The sequence below is a fragment of the Phyllostomus discolor genome, chromosome 1 (genome assembly GCF_004126475.2).
Source record: "Phyllostomus discolor isolate MPI-MPIP mPhyDis1 chromosome 1, mPhyDis1.pri.v3, whole genome shotgun sequence".
Classification (NCBI taxonomy): domain Eukaryota; kingdom Metazoa; phylum Chordata; class Mammalia; order Chiroptera; family Phyllostomidae; genus Phyllostomus; species Phyllostomus discolor.
Window position 1 is genome coordinate 167,775,314 of NC_040903.2, and position 24,453 is coordinate 167,799,766.

Consider the following 24,453-nt stretch of genomic DNA (forward strand, 5'->3'; position numbering starts at 1 on the left):
AGTGCTCCACCCAAGAAAGATGATGTTTGCCATATTAGAGAATGACTCAGCACAGGGATACTGGTAGCTGTTCCCCCAGGTCTCCTAAGAGCCATGAACCCCAGACTCACATGACTATAGTTTGTTCCGTTCTCACTTCACTGGAGCCCAGGATGAGTAGCTGCAAGCAAAATTTTGTGTGTTGTTCCTTTAAGATGCTGTGTGTGTCTTTGGCAAATTCCCATCTCTCTGGTAGAGAGAAACCCTGCTGCTTTTCACAGCTGGATGTTACATGGGCGCCTCTTCCCAACTCTGGTGTTCTAGGCTGGGGAGTCTGGCTTAGGTTTAGGCATCACACTTCTCAGGGGGAACCCCTGCAGCTGAGGTATTTCTTTGGAACCTCAGGTGCCACCTTTAGGTGCAGGGCCAGCACTTTACACATCTCTCCCCTTCCTACCAATCTTAATGTAGCTTCTTCTGTAAATCATTAGTTATAAGACTCCACTTTAGCTAGTCTTCAGTTGGTTATTCAGAAAGATTGTTCTTGCATTTAGCTGTAATTCCAGTTTGGTCCTAGTAGTAGGTAAGTGTAGCTTCCATTTACTCCACCACCATCTTGAAATCACTTACATTTTTTTATGCTAGATGCTAGAAGGCTAGCAATTCTTGGTTGACAGACTCAGAATATTAAAAAAAAATAGGAATGGATTATTATTATGGATTAAATATAACAAGGTGAATTTTATCATTGGTAAATCTAAGTCTTTGTACATACTTGGGATAAAAACACAAACTAAAGAAGGACACCCTTAGACAGACATTGCCTAATCACAGCATATGCAATAAAGAGCAGTAGGATGTGATCACTGTTAACCTTTGAATATGAACTAGCACAACTGGGTTGTTTAAATTTAGTGCTGAAAACTGTTCTGTACTAATCTGGAATATTGTCCTCCATTCCATTTCATAAGAAACTTTGATAAACTGAAAATAAATCCCAAGGTCTTTGTCAGGGATGATGAGGAGGATATTCAAACCCATGTCATGAGGCACAGGTGAAGACAACAGAAGGGCTAGTCTTGAAAATATTGGCATTCTTCAAACAATGAAAGCTAAAAAGCTATCCAAAAAGGAAAAAGAAAACAAAAGTGACTACCTGTGTTGGAATGAAAGCATTCAAGCAAGACTAGGTGGTGGTTTTTTTTTGTTTGTTTTCTTAATATTCTTGATAATTAATGAGTGGAACCACATAGTAACTACAGTGTCTTTCACCCTTAAGATTAAAGAGATCTACATAATTACTTGAAAGCAGGCAACATGAGGATGGGGAAAAGGACAAATATGTACTTAAACCTATGGTCTAATAGAACTCAAATAAGTACTTCGTGGATGCCTTCTAGATTCAAGGCATTGTTGGAGGTACTACAAATAATTCAGAAGTTATGAATTTTCAGGTTTGGGTCACTATCAGTGGGAACATAACATGTTTTGTTGGCCTTATCTTACAGTCTAGTCTCCTGAAACAAGATCTAGGACTTGGAAGCCCAGCACAGCTGTCTTCTTCAGGAAAATCTGGGACACCATACTACTCATTCTCTGCCACAAGTTCCAGGAGAAGACCACTCCATGACTCTGCAGCACTTGGTAAGTATGTCACATGACAAATCCCATCCTGCACCTGTTTCTTCTCCCCTCTAGTCCCTTCTTCTGACTGCTCTTTTAATTAGAAAAAAAATTGATTTCTTAGGTATCATGTTGCTGTTGGGGATCTTATTTTCACAAAATAATATATCTGTTAGATATTTAATAAACAGTTTAATACTCTTATTTGATCATCAATATAGAAGGAACTAAATGGAACTTAAAAATAGAGCCCTGGATTTAATAAACAGTTTAATACTCTTGTTTGATCATCAATATAGGAGGAACTAAATAGAACTTAAAAAATGGAGCCCTAGAACTTAAAAAATGTAGCTGAGTGGATTGAGCACAGGCTTGCGAACCAAAGCATTGCCAGTTTGATTCCCACTCAGGGCACGTGCCTGGTTATAGGCCATATCCTCAGTATGGGGTGTGTTAGAGGGAACCACACATTGATGATTCACTCCCCTGTCTTTCTCCCTCCCTTCCCCATCTCTTTAAAATAAATAAAATCTTTAAAAAAATGGAACTAGTTTTTCCTCTTATAAAATATCTGCTCATATTAACACCTTAGTTTTTTACTAAAATTGATATAATGCTGAACGGTTTAAAAAGTGGTTTTATGTACATTCTCATTTCATCAATAAAACAGTCCTATTAGGCAATGGATATAATACTAGATTTAACATAAAACTGAGTTTTAAAAGAGGACACATTTATATTATTAATAGATGTCTTACACAGGGTAAAACTTGGGATTTTCTGACTCTAAGTCCAATGTTCTTTGCATATTAATTGTTTCTACTTCCCACTTTTTAAAAAATGAGGTAAAATTAAGTGACATAAAATTAATCATATTAAAGTGTACAATTCAGTGACATTTAGTATATTCACAGTGCTGTGCAACCATCATCTCTATCCAGATCCAAAACATTACCTCAAAAGGAAACATAATACCTATTAAGCATTCAACCCTCATTTTCTTTATACATTGCCCAATCAGGGTAATCTATTTTCTGTTGCTACTTACAGCAAGTTTCAGGTGTACTCTGACACCTTATCTAATCACTGTTTAATGTGGGAATTTTTGGTGACTTCTACCAAAGAATCCTTCATACAGGAAAATTGAAGTTGTGAAACATATTTATATTAAAGTGTGCCAGTTTCTAAAAATACATATAGTGCACCAAAAGTATATTATAGTTATTTATTTTACAAATATTTGTTGACTGCCTCCAATTTATATATCTCCCTCTGTCAAAACTATATTTTGGTGAAACATCCCTAGTTTCTGGGTCTAGAGTGTGCTTGAGGGTAACAGAGGGCACAGTGATAGATTGTCACATTCAGCAGAGAGCTCTGATTAGATATGTCCTCTCAGTGTTATGGGTGATTTAGTATTTGTACTGTTAGAGTGAACCCAGATGATTTAAGCCAGATACCTTTTGTTTTGAAAACAAAATTACTAATTGTAAACTTTTTTTTTCATCTCCACTTTTGTTTCTCACCAAATGAGTTAGGGTAGGAGCATTCATTTGAGTCTAGTTGTATTAATGTCACTCTAGAAAATAATTTGTTTTAGTATGTTATGTGAACATCTACTATGGCAAGAAAACACTAGTGTAGACCAATATACTATTCCTAAAAAAAAACTTCAGGGAGAAAATGAACTATTTAAACTAGGAAGAGGGTGAATTTCACAAAAACCAAAATTTTCCAGAAATTAGTGTATATTTATATTTTACTCATTTACATTTTGATTGATAATTATAGATCCTGTTTATCATCTCCATGTCAGATACTGTGTACATTTTTACAAAAACTCTATGAGATTGTAATATTAACCTCTTGTTACAAATGAGGAACCAAATCCCAGGAAACTAAGTAACTTTTTAGTCAAGGCTTGGTACCCAGAGAAGACAACTCAAGCCCTGTGTGTATACCATTTAGTGGGTTATTTTTCTTCTATTCTTCATTATTATTTTTTAGTCTTGGCCACTCTTTCTTGGCACTGCAGTTATTCATAAAATCTCAGTTGAAAGAGCCTCAGAGGTCATTTATACCAGTGTCATCATCTTCTCTAGTTATTTAGATGCTTTAGGCAATCAACATTCTGGAAAATAGTATCTAACCATACTCTGGTTTCTCTTCAGATTGCATAAATCTTTCACCTTTTACAAAAGATTTCTGTAGAGAGGAACAATTCTGAGTTTTTAACCAATTTTTTTGAGGACTTGCATCTGTAAGGCTAAAAATTATAATAATAAACAGCATCTAATATCTTAATTCATAATCATTTCACCAGATTTTAATATAAACCTAATAATAAGGGCTAAAATTTATTTAGTATCACTCTCTATAGGCACTTCCCTGAACCTGTTTTATGTATTATCTTTATTAAAACAACTCCAGGAAGTGTTACCCCCCTTTTCCATCTTAGAAAGCTGAAGCTCAAAAAGGTTAAGTAACTTTCCCAAGCTCACACAGCTGCTTTATGATGAAGCTGAAATTTAATCTAACCAGCTCTCTTAACTCACACTTTGCAATCCTTCCAAAAGTGGTGTCAGTTCCAAATTCATGATTTTAAATTTCACATTATGTATGTATGTGATTATATAGTGACAACAAATGATGAAATAAAATAAATGAAAAATTTCTATTTGCCTGGCAGGAGAAAACAATCCTAAACTAAACAGCAATATCTTCTCCTAATAATTACCCCATAATAGAGTTGATGGGCTCCAAACTAACTGGAGCAGTTCATTTGATTCGCTTGGTACAGAGGGGCTTTTATTCAAGGGATGCTGTATTAGTTGTGAAGAGTCAGGTTTAGAAAAGCTTCACAAAAAAAAAAAAACAAGTATTTTGCTTATAAATTTCATAAATACAGGGTGTGCCAGATGTTGTTTATCTTTGGTACTTTGTTTTAAGGAAATATAGGCTGCCTGTTGGGGGTAGTGACTTGGATGCTAATGAATGCTTTTCCCCCTTCTTATTGTGTAAAATTTTTCCACTTGCTACTTACAAAGTTACTTTTTTAGCTTTGTAACCTCCTGGGGTATTTACTGTAAACATTTGTACCCCCAGTTTAAATGAGTTTCATTTTTTCTTAAACAATTGCATGTCTTATAGATTCATGTCATGTATGATCCAGGAAAATACCATGCTTATTTAATTCCCATTTTTACAGTTTTCAAAAGTAAATTGTATTTTATATCAACTCTCTTCTGTGTTCTCTCTTCTTAATAGTGAACTCTTCTGGAAAATCCTGAATTTGATCCATTATTTGTGAAATATTAGAAAGCTATACTTACTACCTTTTCTTTACAATAAATAAGTACAAGTTTTAAATTTTAAATTTTACAAATTGTAATATTAATATAACATGTAAGGCTGGCTAGGCATATGAAAGTACTTATGTTTTCATTTTTATTTATTCATTTATGTCTTAGAACAAAATATACTTGGAAATAAATGTAAACATCCAGGGATAAATTATATCATAATCTGTGCTGAAGTATTAAGTTTTAACCACACATTGTTAAAAGTGAACTGGATTTTCAGTTTGGTGTGTGCACACTAAATTTGTGTCTCTGTTCAGGAGTCATTATGAAAATGACCTCTTGCATCAAAGGCCCCTCTGCAAATGAAACTGAGATAAATGATTTAAGCCCTAGTGTAGAGCCTAGGCTTAGTAAGAGGTACTTAAGAAACATTAATTCTTCCCCCGACTGGTGTGGCTCAGTTGGTTGGAGTCTCCTGCTGTAACTGAAAGGTTGCAGGTTCAATTCCCAGCCAGGGCACATACATGGGTTGCAGGTGCCATCCTTGGTTGGGGCACATACAATCTCTGGTCTGTCTATAGGTACGTAGCACCAATCGATGTTTCTATCTCCTTTCTTCTCTCCCTGGAAACAATGAAAAAAAAATGTCCTTGGGTAAGGAGTAAAAAGAGAGAGAGAGTGTTCCGGACAAAATGGAGGCGTAGGTAGAAATGCTTCACTTCCTCACAGAACCAAAAGAAGGATAACAACCAATGTAAAAACAATAAACAACCAGAACTGCCAAAAATCAAACTGCACGGAACTCCAACAACCAAGGAGTTAAAGATACATTTATCTAGACCGGTAGGAGGGGTGGAGACAGGAAGCTGGGCAGAGAGGGCCAGCGCCAAGGTGGTGTGAGCAAGGTGGGTCTGGCTGATGGGGAAACTAAAGACTCAAAAACTCCAGTTGTAAAATACTGTGGGGGTTGCAAAGGTGGGAGAAAATCCCAGTCTCACAGGAGAGTTCATTTGAAAGTGCACTAGAGGAGAGGGAGCGGCATTGTTCCCTCTCTGACCCCTCCCTCACAGACAATGCCACAATGTAACAAAGAGGGTTGCCCCACCCTGGTGAATACCTAAGGTTCTGCCCCCTCTCAACATATCAGGTGCAACAAGGCAAAGAAATGTGACCCAAATGAAAGGACAGATTAAAACTCCAGAAAAAGAGCTAAGTGACAAGGAGATAAATAACCTATCCGATGCCAAGTTCAAAACACTGGTAATCAGGATGCAAAATGTAGGAAGAAATGAAGGCTATACAAGTGAAATAAAGGAAAATATACAGGGAACCAACAGTGACAGGAAGGAAACCAGGACTCAAATTAACAATTTGGAACAAAAGGAAGAAGTAAACATCCAACCAGAACAGAATGAAGAAACAATTCAAAAAAATGAGGAGAGGCTTAGGAAGCTCTGGGACTACTTGAAGTGCTCCAACATCCAAATGATAGCAGTGCCAGAAGGAGAAGAGGAAGAGCAAGAAATTTAAAACTTATTTGAAAAAATAATGAAGGAGAACTTCTCCAGTCTGACAAAGGAAATAGACTTCTAGGAAGTACAGAAAGCCCAGAGTGTCCCAAAGAAGTTGGACCCAAGGAGGAACATACCAAGGCACATCATAATTACATTAGCCAAGATTAAAGATTAGGATAGAATCTTAAAAGCAGCAAGAGAAAAGGAGACAGTTACCTACAAAGGAGTTCCCATAAGATCATCACCTGATTTCTCAAAAGAAACCTTGCAGGCAAGAAGGGGCTGAAGAGAAATATTTGAAGTCATGAAAGGCAAGGACCTGCATCCAAGATTATTCTGTCCAGCAAAGCTATCATTTAGAATGGAAGGGCAGATAAAGTACTTCCCAGATAAGGTCAAGTTAAAGGAGTTCATCATCACTAAGCCCTTACTTATATGAAATGTTAAAGGGACTTATCTAAGAAATAGAAGAAGATCAAAACCTATGAACAGTAAAATGACAGCAAACTCATAACTATCAACGACTGAACCTAAAAAAGCAAAAACAAACTAAGCAAACAACTAGAACAGGAACAGAATCACAGAAATGGAGATCACATTGGAGGGTTATCAGTGGGGAGGGGGTAGCATGAGAATGGGGGGAAAGGTACGAGGAATAAGAAGCATAATTGGTAGGTACAAATAGACAGAGTGAGGTTAAGAATAGTAAAGGAAATAGAGAAGCCAAAGAACTCATATGTATACCTATGGACATGAACTAAGAGTGAGGGGAATGCTGGAGGGTGGAGGGGTGCAGTGCAGAGTGGGAAGAAAGGGGAGAAAAGAATGGGACAACTGTAATAGCATAGTCAATAAAATATACTTTAAAAAGTTAATTCTCTTTCTTCACACATGCTTATTGGTTTGTTGTTTTCTTCCCTATCTTTGATTGCTGTAATCTCTCCATACTTATGGAATACGTATTTCAAAGTATATCACTTCATTAGATCCTGTTTTGCACTGAAACCAGTTAAAAATAATGAGGCGCCCATCCCTCAGTTGCTTACTCCTAAATATTAGAAAACAAGGCAGTAGGAGGAAAAATTACCTGTTTATTTGAAGTCTGTTCTTTTCTAATACAAATGCTGATGAATTGTATTGTTTTCCATGTACAGATTCTTTGCAAGCAAAGAAAGTCAGAAAGGTACCTCCTGGTTTGCCTTCTTCTGTAAGTACCCATTTTTTTTACTTTGTGGTAAACAAACTGATTTCAGATATTCAATATTTGCTGGCTATAGGATATATCTGATTGGTGTCAGTAAGCAAGCACATTTCACGTAGTAACTGTTTGTTGCTTAATAGAATCATTGATTGAGATAAATCTGCATTTAATGCTAGGTTTTTAGATTTCCCTGTAATGATTTGTAGCTTACTCATATGCTTTTACTCCATGCCCCTGTCATTTGAATTCCCCTCTTGGGAAAAGGACTAGGCCGGTAGCTGTCAAAGAAGATCTCCTGTACAGGTCTTTTGATGTTTAATTAGTCATTATGTTGCTGAACAGGAGGACAGACAGAGATTAATAGCTGAGAATCTTAGAAATTTACATTTGTAATAATCCCAGTGGAGCTAAAGACATTAAGATTCGGAGGACATGTTCGGCTCAGCTTGCCTTAGTAAGACTGAGGTTATTAATATGCATAAATCACCAAGTCAGATGTTCATTGTGAAGCCCTTGTGGATTTTAAAGCCTTCATTAAGCCTTTCCTAACTTCAGTCCAGCATCAAGAAAGCTTTCAAGCAACTAGTTTGTTGATCCCTCTTTGCTCAAAAATGTATCCTTTGAGAATAAAGAGTGTTCGTGAAGGAGGTTGGGAAGGTTTGGTGAATGATCATTAATGACCATGATAATCTAATGCTGTAGGCATGTTTGTGCTATTAAATATACTCTATTCTTTAAAGAAGAAAAGTATTTGTAAATGAACCTACATCATAAATCTACCTACAATTTAAAATCCCTGGTGTGAAGAAGGAAGATTTTTTTTCCTCTCCCTTTCCTTAGAGCAAATGGGAAATGGGGCTTTTGGATTGAGGCCCCTTGCCTTGTAGGGTACATCTCTTTGTTGTGTAAATGGATGTTGGGCTTTTATTTGGCAGTACTTAACACATGGGCGCAGGTGCTGCTGGATGAGTCACCGCTCATCCAAGTATACACTGAATTGGAATATCCGGCTTGGCAAGTAGTAATCTAGAAGAAGCAGCATGGGTCTGAGCTTTTCATTTTTTATTAAGGCTGAAGTAGAGATAGCATCTTATGGTTGTTTGCTTTCCTCCTTTCCTGTGTTCTCTACCCTCCCCCCGCCTTCTATTCCTTGTGATACATGAAAACTCAAATTTGAAATCCTCTTTGAAACTCAGTTCCAGATGAATCTTAGTTTTATGCAGCCTAGAGCAGATGTGCTCTGAACCTGCAGCCTACCTGGAAGGTTGGATTGCAGCTGCAAAAATCCTTAAAAGCTTTTGCGTACATAAGCACTTGGGCCCACTAGAGACTGAATAGCTGCTTGATAAACAAAATGTACACAATGCCTCAAATCATTATTCCTGAAGACAGGAATTTTTTTCAGCAACAGCTAAAAATAGTTGGGCAATTTACATTTTAACAGTTGTGTGCTATGTAGGGGTAGGCAGTTCAACCATATAACAGATGATTTCTGCTAGATTAACAGAAATCATATTTAAAATGGACAGAATTGCTAAAACATGTAACTGTACAATGTTCTTATAATTTATTGCTATAATTCCATGAGAATAAAAAAGTGAAATTACATATTAATATTTAGTAGAACTATACAGGTAAAGAATAACATATTAGTATATTAAAATCATTTTTTCTTAGTTTGAAATGAATTTTAGGAAGCAATTTATTTTCAGTGTTCCATAGTTTTTTTGTTTTTTAAACCAAAAGGGCAAAATAGACAGAAGAGTTTGAAGGGAAAAGACACTGGAGGTCACTAGCATTCCTGATCTTAACTACATTTACTACTTGGAAGTAGTTATCTGTATTGTCTCAGGAGGAATCACAGAGTCAGGGAAAGCCACTGAATTTTTATGAAACCTTGATTCCTTTTAGAACCATTAGGACATTTCACAAGCCATCCCTATTTATATATTGTATTACTAGCTAACTTAGTTAGGATTTATTTGATAGTTTTATGGAACAAAATAGAATGCTGCTTTTTTTAGTTCTGTATTTAACACCAATTTCAAACCTGATCATCTACTTTGGAAGGATTTAGAAAATAGTACTTAAACATAGTGAATGTTATTAAGGATATATAAATTATAAATGTATTTCAATTAATTGAAAGTATATTTTAGATTCACTTCTATGTTGAAATCTCAAGTTTTTAAAAGAAATATTTTTTAAAAATCTTTAAAAACAGATACCTTGACAAATAGTACCAAAATAATACACTTATGAGAACACTTATAGTTACACTATTTACCTTTTCAGTGTCTGAAACAACTAGGACTTTAAAGTTATGGTTTTCTATTTGAATATTTTTCCTGAAAGATACTGAATTGTTTTTTAAAAATGGGTATAAAAGTGAAAATGGACTATATATATGTTATTTCATGATCATTTAGATATTATGCTTTTGAACCAAACTAGAAACTTGACAGTAACATCTCAGATTTTTAAAGTTTGCAGTTTATCCAATCTTTAATCTGTAAAACACATATTACCTTTATTAAAGATACAGTGAAAGAGTTAGGTTAGTGCCACTCATTAAAAATAAATAATAGGCAGGATTACTTAATACATGAAAGGCAAATGATAATCTGCATAATTTGACCATAGACCATTGGTTAGAGGCCTTTTCTTTTTGTAAGCCATGATAGCATATTATTTAGGTATTATAAATATAGACCTCAGTTCCTATGTTCCCCTCTGTAGAACAACTGAATGTAACTTCTGTCTGTGGGTGAAGGTCCAATAAGGGGGTGTATTGACATCACTAAAGGAGCTCATAAGGTTAAGAGAATGGTGTCTGCTGGCTCAGTTATTGATTGGTTATATGACCAATCATATAGTTATCCCTTAGGAAGCTTGGAGTGGGAAATCTGAAGTTTCTTTTAGTTCAAAATACTAATCACTAAGGGTTTTAAAACTGACATGCTCAGTATATAACCAAAAAACATGTGGGCATAGTTTTCTTCCTACTGATAAAGAAGTGGTTGTTCTTAAGCACATTTAATCATTTAATTTTCTACTTGCATCTCTAGACAGGATGAAGTATTGAACAAAGTAGACTTTTTTAGCAATAACAACATTCATTTTCAGAAAAGGAACCTACCAAAGGAGGGGAAAATATGTTGAGTCAAATTCTGCTGCCTAGAATACATACTAATTATTTTGTTTTCTGAACTATCAGAAGTCTATATTGTTTGCCCTGGCCATGTAGCTCAGTTGATTAGTGTCGTCCCAATGAGCCCAGTGCTGCAGGTTCTGTCTGTGATCAGAATCAACCATGAATACTGAAATAAGTGGAACAACAAATAGGTCTCCCCCCCTCCACATTTCCTCCTCTATCCTCTCTCTGAAATCAATCAGTCAATCAATAAATTTAAGTATGTGCTTTTAAAAAATTTTATTGTTGGTTGAACATCTTTATGACCCTCTGAAACATTCCTCAGATAGTGAGAAGTTTCTTTGTTTTTTATACTTTATTACTTAACTCGGTGTTAGTGTTTATTTCCAAATGTTAATCGTTTTTTAAAAGTATGCCTTAGAAAACCCAGAACTCTGAAGTAAGAAAGAAGCAAGACACTTTCAAGATTTTTATCACCAGAAAGGAAGCACGTAGACAAATTCTAGAATGCCTTTAGACTCAAGTTCCTGAAGTTGTATTCTGGTTCAGTAGCAGTTGAAACATCTTTTGAACATCAGATCTTAAATAATGTATCAAGATGCCATGTTTCATTCATTTTGAAAATAACTAGTTTGCAGTCCCATACATAGGCTGATGACAGAATCTGTTTCTTTATCAAATGTTATTCTGTCCTTTGTCCTGTTTTTAAGTGTATATTAAATTTTTTTAAACAAAGCCAGTACAGTTTATCGATAATGCCTTTGCTCCCAAGTGTAATTTTACCACCCAGCCATCAAAAAAAAATATTTTTCTGATTCTTCACATAAATTACTACTTATTGTCTTGGGGGTGACTCAAAGCCATTTAGATTCCACCTTTCCTTGCTTTGCTGTGTACAGGTACAGAGGTCTTTAGCCTATATGAATTGATAATTGACTACAGTTTAGTAAATAGGGAGCTTCCATTTTCTTCCCACAATATTTATAGGATTTTATTTTGTTGGAAATGGCTTTTTTAATTAATGTGATTTTGATATATTTTTAGTATTAATATTTGAAATTTTAGGGGCAACCGTCTTGAGCATATACTGAGGTGTTCCCAAACCACAAAGACCACTAAGCCATGTCCAATGAACTAGCCTTTTCATATACATTCTAAATAGAATTAATGAGACTATTAAATAGAAAAAGTCAGAATATTAAACCCTGAGGGTGGTTAAACTAAGGATTTTTTAAATAGGAAAGAGAGGACAAATACAACTTTCTGGAGCTGGTAGAAAGTAAATAACTTAGAAAAATACCATTTCAAAGATTACTGGCAGGAGGTAGAAAAGGGGAATAAAGGGTGACAGAAGGAGACTTGACTTTAGTTGGTGAACATACAGTCAGTATACAGATGAATCTATTATAGATTGTACACTTGAAACCTATATAATTTTATAACCAGTGTCACTCCAATAAATTTAATGAAAATATTTTTTCATTTTTTAAAGATTTTATTTCTTTTTAGAGAGGGGGAGAAAGAGAGGGAAACATCAATATCTGGTTGCCTCTCATGTGTCCTCTACTGGGAGCCTGGGGACCAGCAACCCAGGTGTGTACCGCTGGACTGGGAGTCGAACTAGTGACCCTTTGGTTCACAGATCTGCACTCAATCCACTAGAGCTACACCAGCCAGGGCAATTTAATGAAAATTAGAAAAAAAATTACTGGCTTTCTGAACCAGTAAGGAAAAGGTCAAGAGTTAGAACTACAGAGAAACTGTTACCCCTCCATTTTATCCATGAAAATAGCTAGTTGAGCAGCAAGTAGAGTACTCTCAAAAGGTATGTCCTCTAGAAGTTGCTAGGAAGCTAACAGAACAGTATTCTAAACAATTATCATAGGCCTGTAAGACGAGCAAGAATCCTAGTGATTACACAATAAATAGTATTTATTCACAGCACCAGCTTCAGCAGAACTTCATGAGTGAACCCTTCAGTTATTGAACATGAGTTGGAATAGTTTTTGCTTAGTTTTCTTTGACAGAGGAGCAGAGAGGGCACACACAACTGTAGGTACTTCAGAGTTTTATTTCTGGCTGTTAAGATAAGCTGTCTCTATTTGAAGATACCTAATCATTTGAAGATGACATAAAATTTCCAAAGTGGTCAATTCTTTCTCTGACCTTGCATGTCAGACTAGCAGAACATTTTAGTATGTAAGATTTTAGTATTTAAAGGTGATGGTTCTGAAATTTATTCTGAGTTTGTATTCAATTTGGTCACTGAATGACATTTTCTTCATAGTTTAATGAGAAGAAATAGCCACTGTTTATGCTGACAGTAACTACTGTTCAGAACAGTGTCAGAATTGTATTATTGTAGATAATAGGCTTTTAATCCATAGTTACAAGATGTTCATTTTGTGATATAAGCCAATTATGTGTTTGATCTGATTTCAAGTCAAAAAGCAGAAGGAGAAGTAACCAGTGAGTCCTGCATATCCAGTTACTTGTACTGATGTCATGTGGTTGTACAGTGATACTTATTTTCTGGCCCTCTATTTTTTTTGAAAGAAGAAAAAACATGGCTGAATTCCAGAGCTGGCTTTTAGGGTTTATTGAACTCCTCAGCTGCTGGTATTTCAACTCTCCGAGACTTCACAAACAAATGTCAGATAAGACCCTCTGTGTGTGTGTGTGTGTGTGTAACTTGCATGGTTTTTAAAGGGTATATAGTTGAATTCTGTAAATGCTTTTGGAGATTAAGCCTAATGTCTGGTGGTCAGCATCAACAGAAACGTGAAGTTTATTTTGTTTGTTTTTTGCCTTATACATTATTTTAAGGATTATTTTAAGTACAGTCCATACCTTGGTACTTGTTGGTTTCAGAGCTTGTCAAACCCTATACTCTTTGCATTTTGATGAGAAAAAAAGTTTCAAGCGCTCAGTGCTTACTCAGGACCTCATCGCACTTGTATGAGTCATGATTAAAGCCCCATGAGAGAAAATGCTTCTTTGAGAAAATGCTTCATTGTTTGGTACTTGTCGGTTTCAGCACTCCTCATGAGTTCTGGAATGAATTAAAAAGTACCCAGGTACCACTGTATAGGAAAAAAGGAATAAGGAAATCTAAATTTTATCACTGTGGATGTTTGGGGTTTAGGATTTAATTCAAAGTTAGGGAAGGCATTCACATCCTGAGTAATTTTTTGACATTAAATATGCCATCACTGATACTCCCTTTGTTTAACCAGTAATAATTTTACTTTGAAAAGTCATTTATTGTACTTATAATAATGAATTTTAGGACTGTAATATATGCTATATAGATAAAATTCATAGTTTAGTATTTTAAGCATTTTAAAAACACTGCTAGTCCCAGGGCATACATTATTTAAATAATTTGACTTTGATTAAAACAGCTTGAGTATTATTTCTCATAGAACCCAATGCTAAAAGTTTCTAGTAGCTTGAGAATCAATTCCATCCCAAGTATGGTTGTGAAACAGATTCTGTTGAAATATGTGTCATGTCTTTCTCTAAACATAAAAGCTTCATATAAAACGTAGGAGAATGTTCACTCCATGAATAGAAATTCACCTTTTCTCTATAAATTAAGTGAATACTTAATGGTTCTTATTTAGTACCCTCTTTAGCTTTATTAAGCTAAATATTAAAAAATGGCTAGTATTAAAAATAATTAATATTTGCCCTGGCTGGTGTGGGTAAGTGGATTGAGTGCTTGCCTGTGAGCCAAAAGGTTACTGGTTTAGTTCCCAGTCAGAGCACATGCCTGGGTTGCAGGCCAGGTCCCCAGGTTGGGGGGAGCAAGAGGCAACCAATTGATACTTCTCTCTGTCTCCATCTTCTTTCCCTCCCTCTCTGAAAATGAATAAGTAAAATCTTTAAAAAATGATTAATACTTAAGTAATAAAATTTGTTTCCTAACATATGTTTGATCATTTTTTGAAGTATAAACATGATATCATCTGAAATCAAGTTATCAGTATCTTTTCCAGTATCAAAGATATTTATAGTTTCAAAAAATAATGTGAGAAGTGGAAACACTTTGCTACTAAAGTGGCTCCATTAGTAGATTTCCAATGAGAAAAATGCAAATCCATTCTTTCAAAGTCAGTGAATATATATTAATGCTCCCTATGAATAAATAACTCTTTAGGCTTTAGGGATTTAAAGCATGGACCCTGTACCCTGTCTTCAAGATATGTATAGTCCAAAGAGAACTTTGACCTTTGAAAGAAGTAACCATTAATATTTTTATGTTGTGTAATTGTTGCCCTCTGGCATATCCAGAATCTGCTTTTTGAATTAAAAAGAATAAAAATAGATACTATGAAGCTATTATTTTATGTTTTCTATAATAGGGAACATCATCTGTTAATGACTTCTTGCTTCATGCTGCACTTTCAGCTTCTTCCTAACTCTGGCTGTTTAAATCATCAAGAATATGTTAACTTGCTTTCTTTGTATAAGAAGCTGAATGATTTGATTTTCCCCCTCACACATGCAGTTAACTTCTAATCATATATAATAATAGGAGTAAATTTGCAAAAAATGGTAAATTGTAGGTAAGCCAGCTACTACTCTATAGTGCAATTAGTTGACCTAGTTACTGAGATAAAAATAACGTGATCTCGCATTGTTACCAAATGGCAATTGGGGTCCCACTGCCTGCCACCACCCTCTAGGCAAAATTCTAGAGGCTGAGGTTTAGTGGTAAAGGAAAGGGGTCTTTATACAAAAGCAATCACTTAAGCCTATCAAGTCACAGCTTTAATCGCATAAACCTATCAATTAATGCTAAACCCTTAACACCTGAGTTTTCCTGTCATTCCCCCTGTTTTTTGTTATTGCAGTAGGGTTAGTTTACAAACAACATAAGATACAAAAGCTACACAATTTGGAAGAATAGCAGGCTTCTGCCTCAGAGCCTGTTCCCTGTAGAACACCCAAAGGGTAAACCTGTCGCCCTTGCCCTGGCCAGCCTGGTCCTAGGCTGTGCCCAGAGTTCCTTCCCATACAAAATAATGTCCGTTAGGAAATGCAGGTAGCTGCAGCATGATCATCTAGGCATCCTCGAGGAAGAAGAGCCTGGGAAACAGGCAGAACCAGCCCAGGAGCTAGAGGACCCACCCTCATTTTATTTCCTTGTGCTCTGGAGGCATTCAGCTTCTTAGCCAATCCTGTCCTAGTCTACCTACCATTGCCTTGGCAAACTCCTCCTATGGCCCCTCCCTATTTCTCCCCAGTGATCTGATCAGTTCTCTCTGTATCGACATGAAAGGGTATGGAAAACCACAAACAGGAATACTTTCTCTAAAGGGAAAAAGAAAGAGTTATAGTTTCAAAGTGAAACAGTAGTTTTCTTCCCATACTGAATTTCTCTTACTAAAATTATCTTCAAGAATTTGATAGGTTGTCAACTACCCATTGCTATTATCGCTATGCAAGCCACCATTATCTTGTTCCTGAATTATGGCAAAATCTTCCGAACTGTTCTCCCCAGTTTTCCTTCAGTCGTTCTTTTTTTAACAGAGGAAGATGCTTTTAAAATCATAAATCAGGTGATTTCCATTCTCCTGTTCAAAATCCTCCAGTAGCATCTGTTATTGTTGTAATCCCAAAATTCTTTAAGTGGCTTTCAGAATCCTTCTTATCCATCTCCTCTGTTACTTCACAGATTAATCTTCCACTAATTTACCCCCCCTCTGGCCACACTGCCATTTTTATTGCTATTTAAAGACAGTGAGCACTCTCCTGCCTCAGGGTCTTTGTATTTACTCTTCTCTGTCAGGGTACACCTCCCTTAGTATCCACATAGCTAGTTTTCGCACATACTTTTCTCTTACTGGGAATCTTTTCTGACCATTCTATATGAAATGTCAACGATGTCCCCAACACTGCCTTCTCCTTACTATATTTTTCTCTGTAATACTTATTACCGTCTGATATACTATAATTAGTTCATTCTTTGTCTCACCCAGGAGAAACTTGGTAGGCAGGGATTTTATGTTGCTTTATTTGTAGCTCCTAGTTGCGTAATAGATGTTCAGTGAATATTTGTGAATAAATAAACTCAAGTGGTTAACAATACAAGTCATGGCTCAGTTGACTCAGAGAAGGTATTGGATTATCTAAAATCAGCATCGTTCAGGGAGAACTACAGTATACATTAACCACCTATATTATAAAACATTTAACATGCTTAAACTTTGTAAAAGCATTTAGGAAGGTAAAAGCTCCAATTTTTCAAAAGAAAAGTGAAAATCTTTTCAGTGGCAAAAACCACTGAAATTCTCTATGGCTTGGTTGGTTGTAGTGTCATCGCATACACCAAAAAGGTTGCATGTTCAGTCCCCATTTCCAGCACAGTCAGGAGACAGCGATTGATGTTTCTTTCTCACATTCATATCCCGCCCCCCCGCCCCAGTCTCATTGTCTCTGTCTGCCTTTTTCTCTCTAAAAGTAATAAACATCTTTGGGTGAGGGCAAAAAAAAAAAGATCACTGAAATTCTTTCATTTACATTGGCAATAGTCTCACTCTCAGATATATACATTGGAATTTAGGAAGACCACCCTGGCCGGGTAGCTCAGTTGGTTAGAGCATCATCCCAATATGCCAAGGTTGTGGATTCCATCCCCAGTCAGGGCCACACACAAGAATCAACTAATGAATGCATAAATAAGTGGAACAACAACTTGATGTTTCTCTTCTCCCCCCTTTCCTCTACTCCTCTGAAGTGAATAAATAAAATTTAAAAAAAAGAAGAAGAAGAATTTAGGAAGACCTACATTTGGTTTTCCACTTGAGGTTTTATCATTTGATAACTGTTGTTACATTCAAATGATCTTTGCTTTAGTTTTAAGAGTAGTACACAGTCTGACCTTTTTTTATAGATCAGTCATTTAAGTCTGCAACAACCAGTGTTAGGGCAACAGGTGTTAAGATCACATACCTGTAAAGATATCTGCTTTTCATGCTTTCCTATCATATTGTAACCTGTAAACTTTCCAGCGTATGTATTCATTACAGCCACCTTTGTTTATAATCTGCTTAACCATCTCTTTTACTGATTTACTAAATTCTCCAGCCTAAACACAAACATGTAGGACCAGCTCCTTACTACAAAATAGTGCAGGAGCCATACTCTACTTAATGAAGATGAGCTCCCTATTGACTCTTAACTTCTTGTTGCTTGCTAAAAGTATAACAAATAATTAAAAGCATTATCATCTCTGTAGTTGCTCACATGTTTATTTGAAGGGCATGGCCAAAAATTTTTCATTTTTCCAGATGATACTATGTTAAACATAAAATGTTTGATTTGTAGATCAAATTGAACATTAGTGAGAAACAAAAATTGTTATGAGACTAATTGAACAGTGAAAAGTTCCGTAAGAGTTGTTACCTGCTGGTAAGATGTCAAACTTTCTCTCCCTCTCTTTCTCCCCTGCTATTTTGTTTGAGACATGAGAAAAGCTTTTTAAAAAGATGTTTGTTTTAAATAAAATATAAATTAGGTAATGAAAGTATATTACTAACACCTTATAAATACTTCATTTGCTAGCATAAATGTTATTAGCATATAAAGCATTTGGATTCTTAATTTAGAACTGAGAAGTTGCAGTTATGTGTTTGGATTCCCTTTTGTGTCAGCCTTTCATGTTTAGGCTTTTAATTGTGCCACTTGCATAGATGATTATAAAAGTATAGTTTAAGACTGGTGTGCACACTAAGTACTATCTATACCAGTAAGTCACAGCCTGGGTTTTCAAAATAGTAATCTAACAAGACGTAAAATATTTCAGAATACCTAATAAATTGTGTAGTTTACTGAAATAAAATTATCCATGCTAGTTAAAACAACAAATTTCTCATATTAGAATTATTTCAGCTCACCATGGCAATGCTTCCATTATCCTTCAATCAGAAGTTCTGAATGGAAGTTACGTGGCCTTGTGTTGTTGTTGTTGTTGTTTTAACCAGGAAAAAATTCATTGTAACTCAATAAAAAGGAGTTTGGAAGACCAAAATCTTTCAAAATAGGAATTCAGTATTTTAGGGCTGAGTAGATGATAAAAGGTTTTATTGATGGTGAAATGATTAGGAAGTCTTTGGCCTAGTTTAGTGCTACATTTTGCAGAAATGGATACTTACTTAGACTCAGGGAAATTCAAAACCTAGCCTAAACTCTCATATCTCCTAAGAGGTGCAGCTAAAACCTGGGTTCCTATCTCCTGACTCCATGTCCAGTGCTCTTTTTCTTCATATAGTATGACATCACAATGTCTGGAACCTGAGCAGCCTATCTTACGCTACAGAGTACTGAGTGGTATGAAGAATACTTATGCCCTACTGTGTGTATATGTGTTATAGAAACATAGAACAAGTAGATTAGTTTTTTCAGAGATATGAGTCTGTTTCCCAATATATCTGGGAGGTGACACTTACTGTTGAGGTGGTATATTGTCTTTATTAGTGAAGCACACCAAACACTAGTCAAACTTTGTTTTGCCTTGTTTTATATTGAACTGACACCATCTCTCATCTCCTCCCTGCCTATTATACCCTCCCTTAGATGTGTTTTTTTTTTTAATATTTTTTTAAGATTTTTATTTATTTATTTTTTTTAGGGAGGGAAGGGAGGGCGATAGAGAGAGAGAGAGAAACATCAGTGTGTGGTTGCTGGGGGTTATGGCCTGCAATCCAGGAATGTACCCTGGCTGGGAATTGAACCTGGAACACTTTGGTTCCCAGCCTGTGCTCAATCCACTGAGCTACGCCAGCCAGGGGCTAGATGTGTTTTCACAATGAAATATTTGACTTTTGTTGAGAGTGGCCACTAGAATTAGTAGTAAGAAACCATACTTTTTAAGATACTGTAGTTCTTTTTGTAAATTCAGGAACTGCATGATTTATTTCTTCCATTGAATATAGCTAAACTGCTTTGTTACTTAATTGTTAAAAATATGAGGGGGATAATTAAGTAGATTCTCATTTTTTAATTAATGAGAGGTATAAAGTATTTAAAAAATGCCACTGTAAGAATTTTTACTGAAACAAAACACAGATTGGGGGCCAGAAATGATGTTTTTTAGCTCTTCAGATTACAGATTCTTGACATGGCTCTGGGCTAAGATTCAGATGTTCTGTGTGTGTGTGTTTTTTTAATAATTTTAAAATAGAATAGAATATCTTGGTGCTGCTTTATTTCTCATAAATTGAAAAGATCTGGCTCTTTCCAGCTCAGAGGAAAATAATATGCACAGGTCAGAAAAAGAAACAAAAAGATGGGTTGCACTTTCCTTAGTGGAGAACTAATTCAACCCAAGACCAAATTGTCTACCTACTGCAGATGATTTTTAAAAATAGACTTGTTTGCTTACAGTTTTCTTTTGTTTGTAGGCTGCCTAATAAAGTCAAGAGTGAAAAGCTTTGTCTGGTCTTGGAAGCTCTTTTACTGAGGAATTTTAAAACCTGGACATCCTCTTTGATGTTGTTGTTTTGTTGTTGTTGTTGTTGTTGTTGTTGTTTTACTTTCATACACACCATTAGGACACCATTAGGTAGTCCTGTGATTATAGAGCCATCTGCAGGAAAATTATCAAGTTGCAACATAATGATTCTCTTACCATGTTATTTCAAGTGGTAAATTAGACGTGACAAACTGCAATTCATGTGGGAAATGAAAGGGACAGCCAAGAGATGCAGGAATTACTAGGGAAAAAGGATACTCCCCCCATTATTAATATTTCAAAGAAAACATGCAGTTTGCTTCAGGTTTTACATATTCTCAGGAATTACAGTTCTCTCTCATTTGAAGCGTTGTCTAATGGTTGCCTTTTAGAAGTTTTGTGTGATCTGTCAATCCTGTTACTGTTGATGTCACAGGGGTGCTATTTAGAAAGAGATTTATTTGCTTTCTCCTCCAGGAGGTATGGCTGTTTTACACATCCTCTTTATAGTTATATGGTTGTCAAAAGGAAGATAAACAAGTATTATCTTGCCCTATAAATGCAATTTATGTAGCTTATTGTTTCCACTGGCTATGCAGATAGGTGTTTTCTAATTTGTTAATCATCAAGCATTTCTAAACTCAAGTTAGAGATTTTTGTAAACAGATAATAAGAAATCTGATGTTCTGTGTTTGAGACTGGTGTTGTGATTTGTGAACTTTAGCATGTGTTTTTCTTTTGCACTGAGAAGTGTATGTTATGTGTGCATTGATGTTCCTCATTTCTTTTTTTAATATATTTTATTGATTATAAAATTGATTACAGTTGTCCCATTTTTTTTCCTCTTTATTCCCCTCCACCCTGCATCCCCCTTCCCACCAGCATTCCCACCCCTTAGTTCATCTCCATGGGTCGTACATATAAGTTCTTTGGCTTCTCCACTTCCCATACTATTCTTAACCTCCCCCTGTCTATTTTGTACCTACCAATTATGCTTCTTCCCTATACCTTTTCCCCCATTCTCCCTCTTCCCCCTCTCCACTGATAACCCTCTATGTGATCTCCCTTTCTGTGGTTCTATTCCTGTCCTAGTTGTTTGCTTCGTTTTTTGGTTTGTTCATTTTTTCTTAGGTTCAGTTGTTGGTAGTTGCCAAGTTTGTTGTCATTTCACTGTTTGTAGTTTTGATCTTCTTCTATTTCTTAGATAAGTCCCTTTAACATTTCACATAATAAGGACTTGGTGATGATGAACTCCTTTAACTTGACCTTATCTGGGAAGTACTTTATCTGCCCTTCCATTCTAAATGATAGCTTTGCTGGATAGAGTAATCTTGGATGTAGGTCCTTGCCTTTCATGACTTCAAATACTTCTTTCCCCACTCTTCTTGCTTGCAAGGTTTCTTTTGAGAAATCAGGTGATGATCTTATGGGAACTCCTTTGTAGGTAACTGTCTCCTTTTCTCTTGCTGCTTTTAAGATTCTCTCCTCATCTTTACTCTTGGTTAATGTAATTATGATGTGCCTTGGTATGTTCCTCCTTGGGTCCAACTTCTTTGGGACACGCTAGGCTTTCTGTACTTCCTGGAAGTCTGTTTCCTTTGCTAGATTGGGAAGTTCTCCTTCATTATTTTTTCAAATAAGTTGTGGATTTCTTGTTCTTCTTCTTCTCTTTCTGGAACCCCTATGATTTGGATGTTGGAGCACTTAAAGTAGTCCCAGAGCTTCCTAAGCCTCTCCTCATTTTTTTGAATTGTTTCTTCATTCTGTTCTAGTTGAATGTTTATTTCTTCCTTCTGCTCCAAACCATTGATTTCAGTCCTGATTTCCTTCCTGTCACTATTGGTTCCCTGTATATTTAACTTTATTTCACTTTGTATAGCCTTTACTTTCCCTCTATTTTGTGACCATAATCAAGCAATTCTGTGAGCATCCTGATTTCCAGTGTTTTGAACTGTGCATCTGATAGGTTGGCTATCTTTTCATCACTAAGTTCTATTTTTGGAGCTTTCATCTGTTCTTTCATTAGAACCATATATATATTTTTTTTTGGTCTGGTGCAGCTGTTATGTTATAAGGGGGTAGAGCCTTAGGTATTCACCAGGGTGAGGCAGCCCATGTGGCTGCATTGTGGCATTGTCTGTGGGGGAGGGGTCAGAGAGGGGAACAATGCCGCTTGCTTGGCCTCCCTGCTTTTCAGTCACTTCCCCCACTACCCACAAGCAAATTGGGCCTTTCTGGTGCTGATTCCCTGGTGGGTGGGCTTGTATGCATTTTAGGACCCTGTGAGTCTCTCCAGTGAACTCTTCCATGAGGCTGGAAGTTTCCCCTGCCACCACAACCCTACAGGTTTTTATAGCCAGAGGTTTTAAGGCTTTATGTCCCTGGACTGGAACCCTGGGTTGCTTAGTCTGTCTTGCTTCCCAGTTGTTCCTCCTGTTTTATCTGCATGCAAATGTGGGACTGCCTGGTCCACCAGCTGCCACCTCACCTGCCAAGTTGTCCAGCCGCTGCCTTGCCATGAGTCCTCTCTGCCCCAGCAGCTCATCTTCACCCTCCCCACCAGTCTGTATGAATGTTTCTTCTTTAACTCCTTGGTTGTCGGACTTCCATACAATTTGACTTTCTGGCATTTCTGGTTATTGTTTGTTTTTAAGTTTGTTGACCTTCTTTTGGTTGTGGGAGGAGGCAAAGTGTATCTACCTATGCCTCCCATCTTGGCCAGAAGTCTTATGATCCTCATTTTTAACCAATATCGAAATAAGTTGTATACCAGTACTCAGACCTATCTATCATTCAGTATAACTCTGATGATTGGTTTGACTAAGATTTAGGTACTCAAAAAGAACGCATAATTGGAACACTTTTTTTCAGAGTATCACCTGAATAAAGGTCACAAAATCAGGTCTTTGATCTTTAATATTTTCATACAATGGAAAGACAGTATTCAGAAGCCTTTTTACTGATTGTTTTGTATCAGCAAGATGAGTGATATTGTTGAATTAGAAGGTGTAATGTATAATTGCAGGTCAATAACATGTTTAAATAATATGCATTGAATGTTATTTTATTGGTTTCAAAGAGATGCATTATTTTACCAGAATTTTATATTCTTATTTTCTTTTTTTGTGAAAGTAAATTTTCTAAATTGTGAGAATATTGAAAAAAGACCAGAAGACCAACTTTATGAACAATTAGGAATTACTTTTTTTTTTTACAAAGCAACGTATACTAGAAAAGTCTGCAATTTTTTGTAGATATAAAACCTGGAATTTTAGTGTCTGATTTAGTTAGGCTAAATAACTAACTACTGCACATTTAGGAGACAGCATGCACTCACAAGTCATCTCTACAAGCTAAATAAGAGGAGGCATTGAGAAGGGTCTTTTGCTCTGAATCTGCCCACTTGTTTTTTCACTTGCCATCCTCTTAAACCTGTCCTTGCCTCTACCTCTTTTGTAGCCAATCATTTACTATTTACTGAACTTCACACTTTAGGAAAATACAGAGTTCCTTTGTGGAATTATTCACATGTGAACTTTGTTTGGCTTCTTTTATCACACTTCAGGTCTTCTTTTGAATTGATTCATGAATTGATTCACTTAGAATTAATGTTGAAACTTTCCATGAGGAAACCTATAAGCAAGGTTTAGATTTTTTTCCCCTCCAATCAGATCTTCAGGCCTTTTGGGATACCATAATGTTGCCTGCTTGTTTTATAAAATATATACATAGATTAACCACTTACTGGCATTAATTAATTAATTAATTAATTCAAGGTCTGTAATTCAGTTAAATTAAACATTTTCTGAAAACTTTTAAAGTTTTAGGTAACCATGGAAATATTCTTGTTTTAAGGACAGCTTTTAAAAACAAGTATGAGAGTTACAGTGATGCAAATATCAGGGATAAAGAAAAGCTACTAAAATAGATTAAAATGCTTCATGGTTAATCCAAAAAAATAGTGCATAGCTCCCCAAGGACAATCTGCCAACTTCTGAATCAACAGAAAAATAAGGAAAAGGGAAATTTTTGAATGGGGACCTGGAATGTAAACTGAAGTAGCTAGAAGGTCCCTACCTTTTGAAAACATCTTTTCTAAATCTTTACTAAAGAGGTAAATTGCTTAGGGAAAGCACTTTATAGCATTTTCTTGTCTAGCTTAGGTCTGTGCTTGTTGACTGTTAGAATGGCAATAAACATCACATCCTGAACCATTGAAG

At 36.0% G+C, this 24,453-nt stretch overlaps 1 protein-coding gene and 1 non-coding gene across 2 annotated transcripts in view; both read left to right on the plus strand.

The window, feature by feature from the left end:
- The window catches only part of TCF12 (transcription factor 12), a 377,803-nt gene that overhangs the window by 293,500 nt on the left and 59,850 nt on the right, over nucleotides 1–24,453 (plus strand). Inside the window, 2 exon segments of the mRNA XM_028505802.2 lie at nucleotides 1,488–1,623; nucleotides 7,573–7,625. Coding sequence (XP_028361603.1) covers nucleotides 1,488–1,623; nucleotides 7,573–7,625 — 189 coding nt within the window.
- LOC114493525 lies at nucleotides 3,754–3,870 on the plus strand. The gene has a single exon (XR_003684163.1). It is a non-coding gene; the product is annotated as a U5 spliceosomal RNA (small nuclear RNA).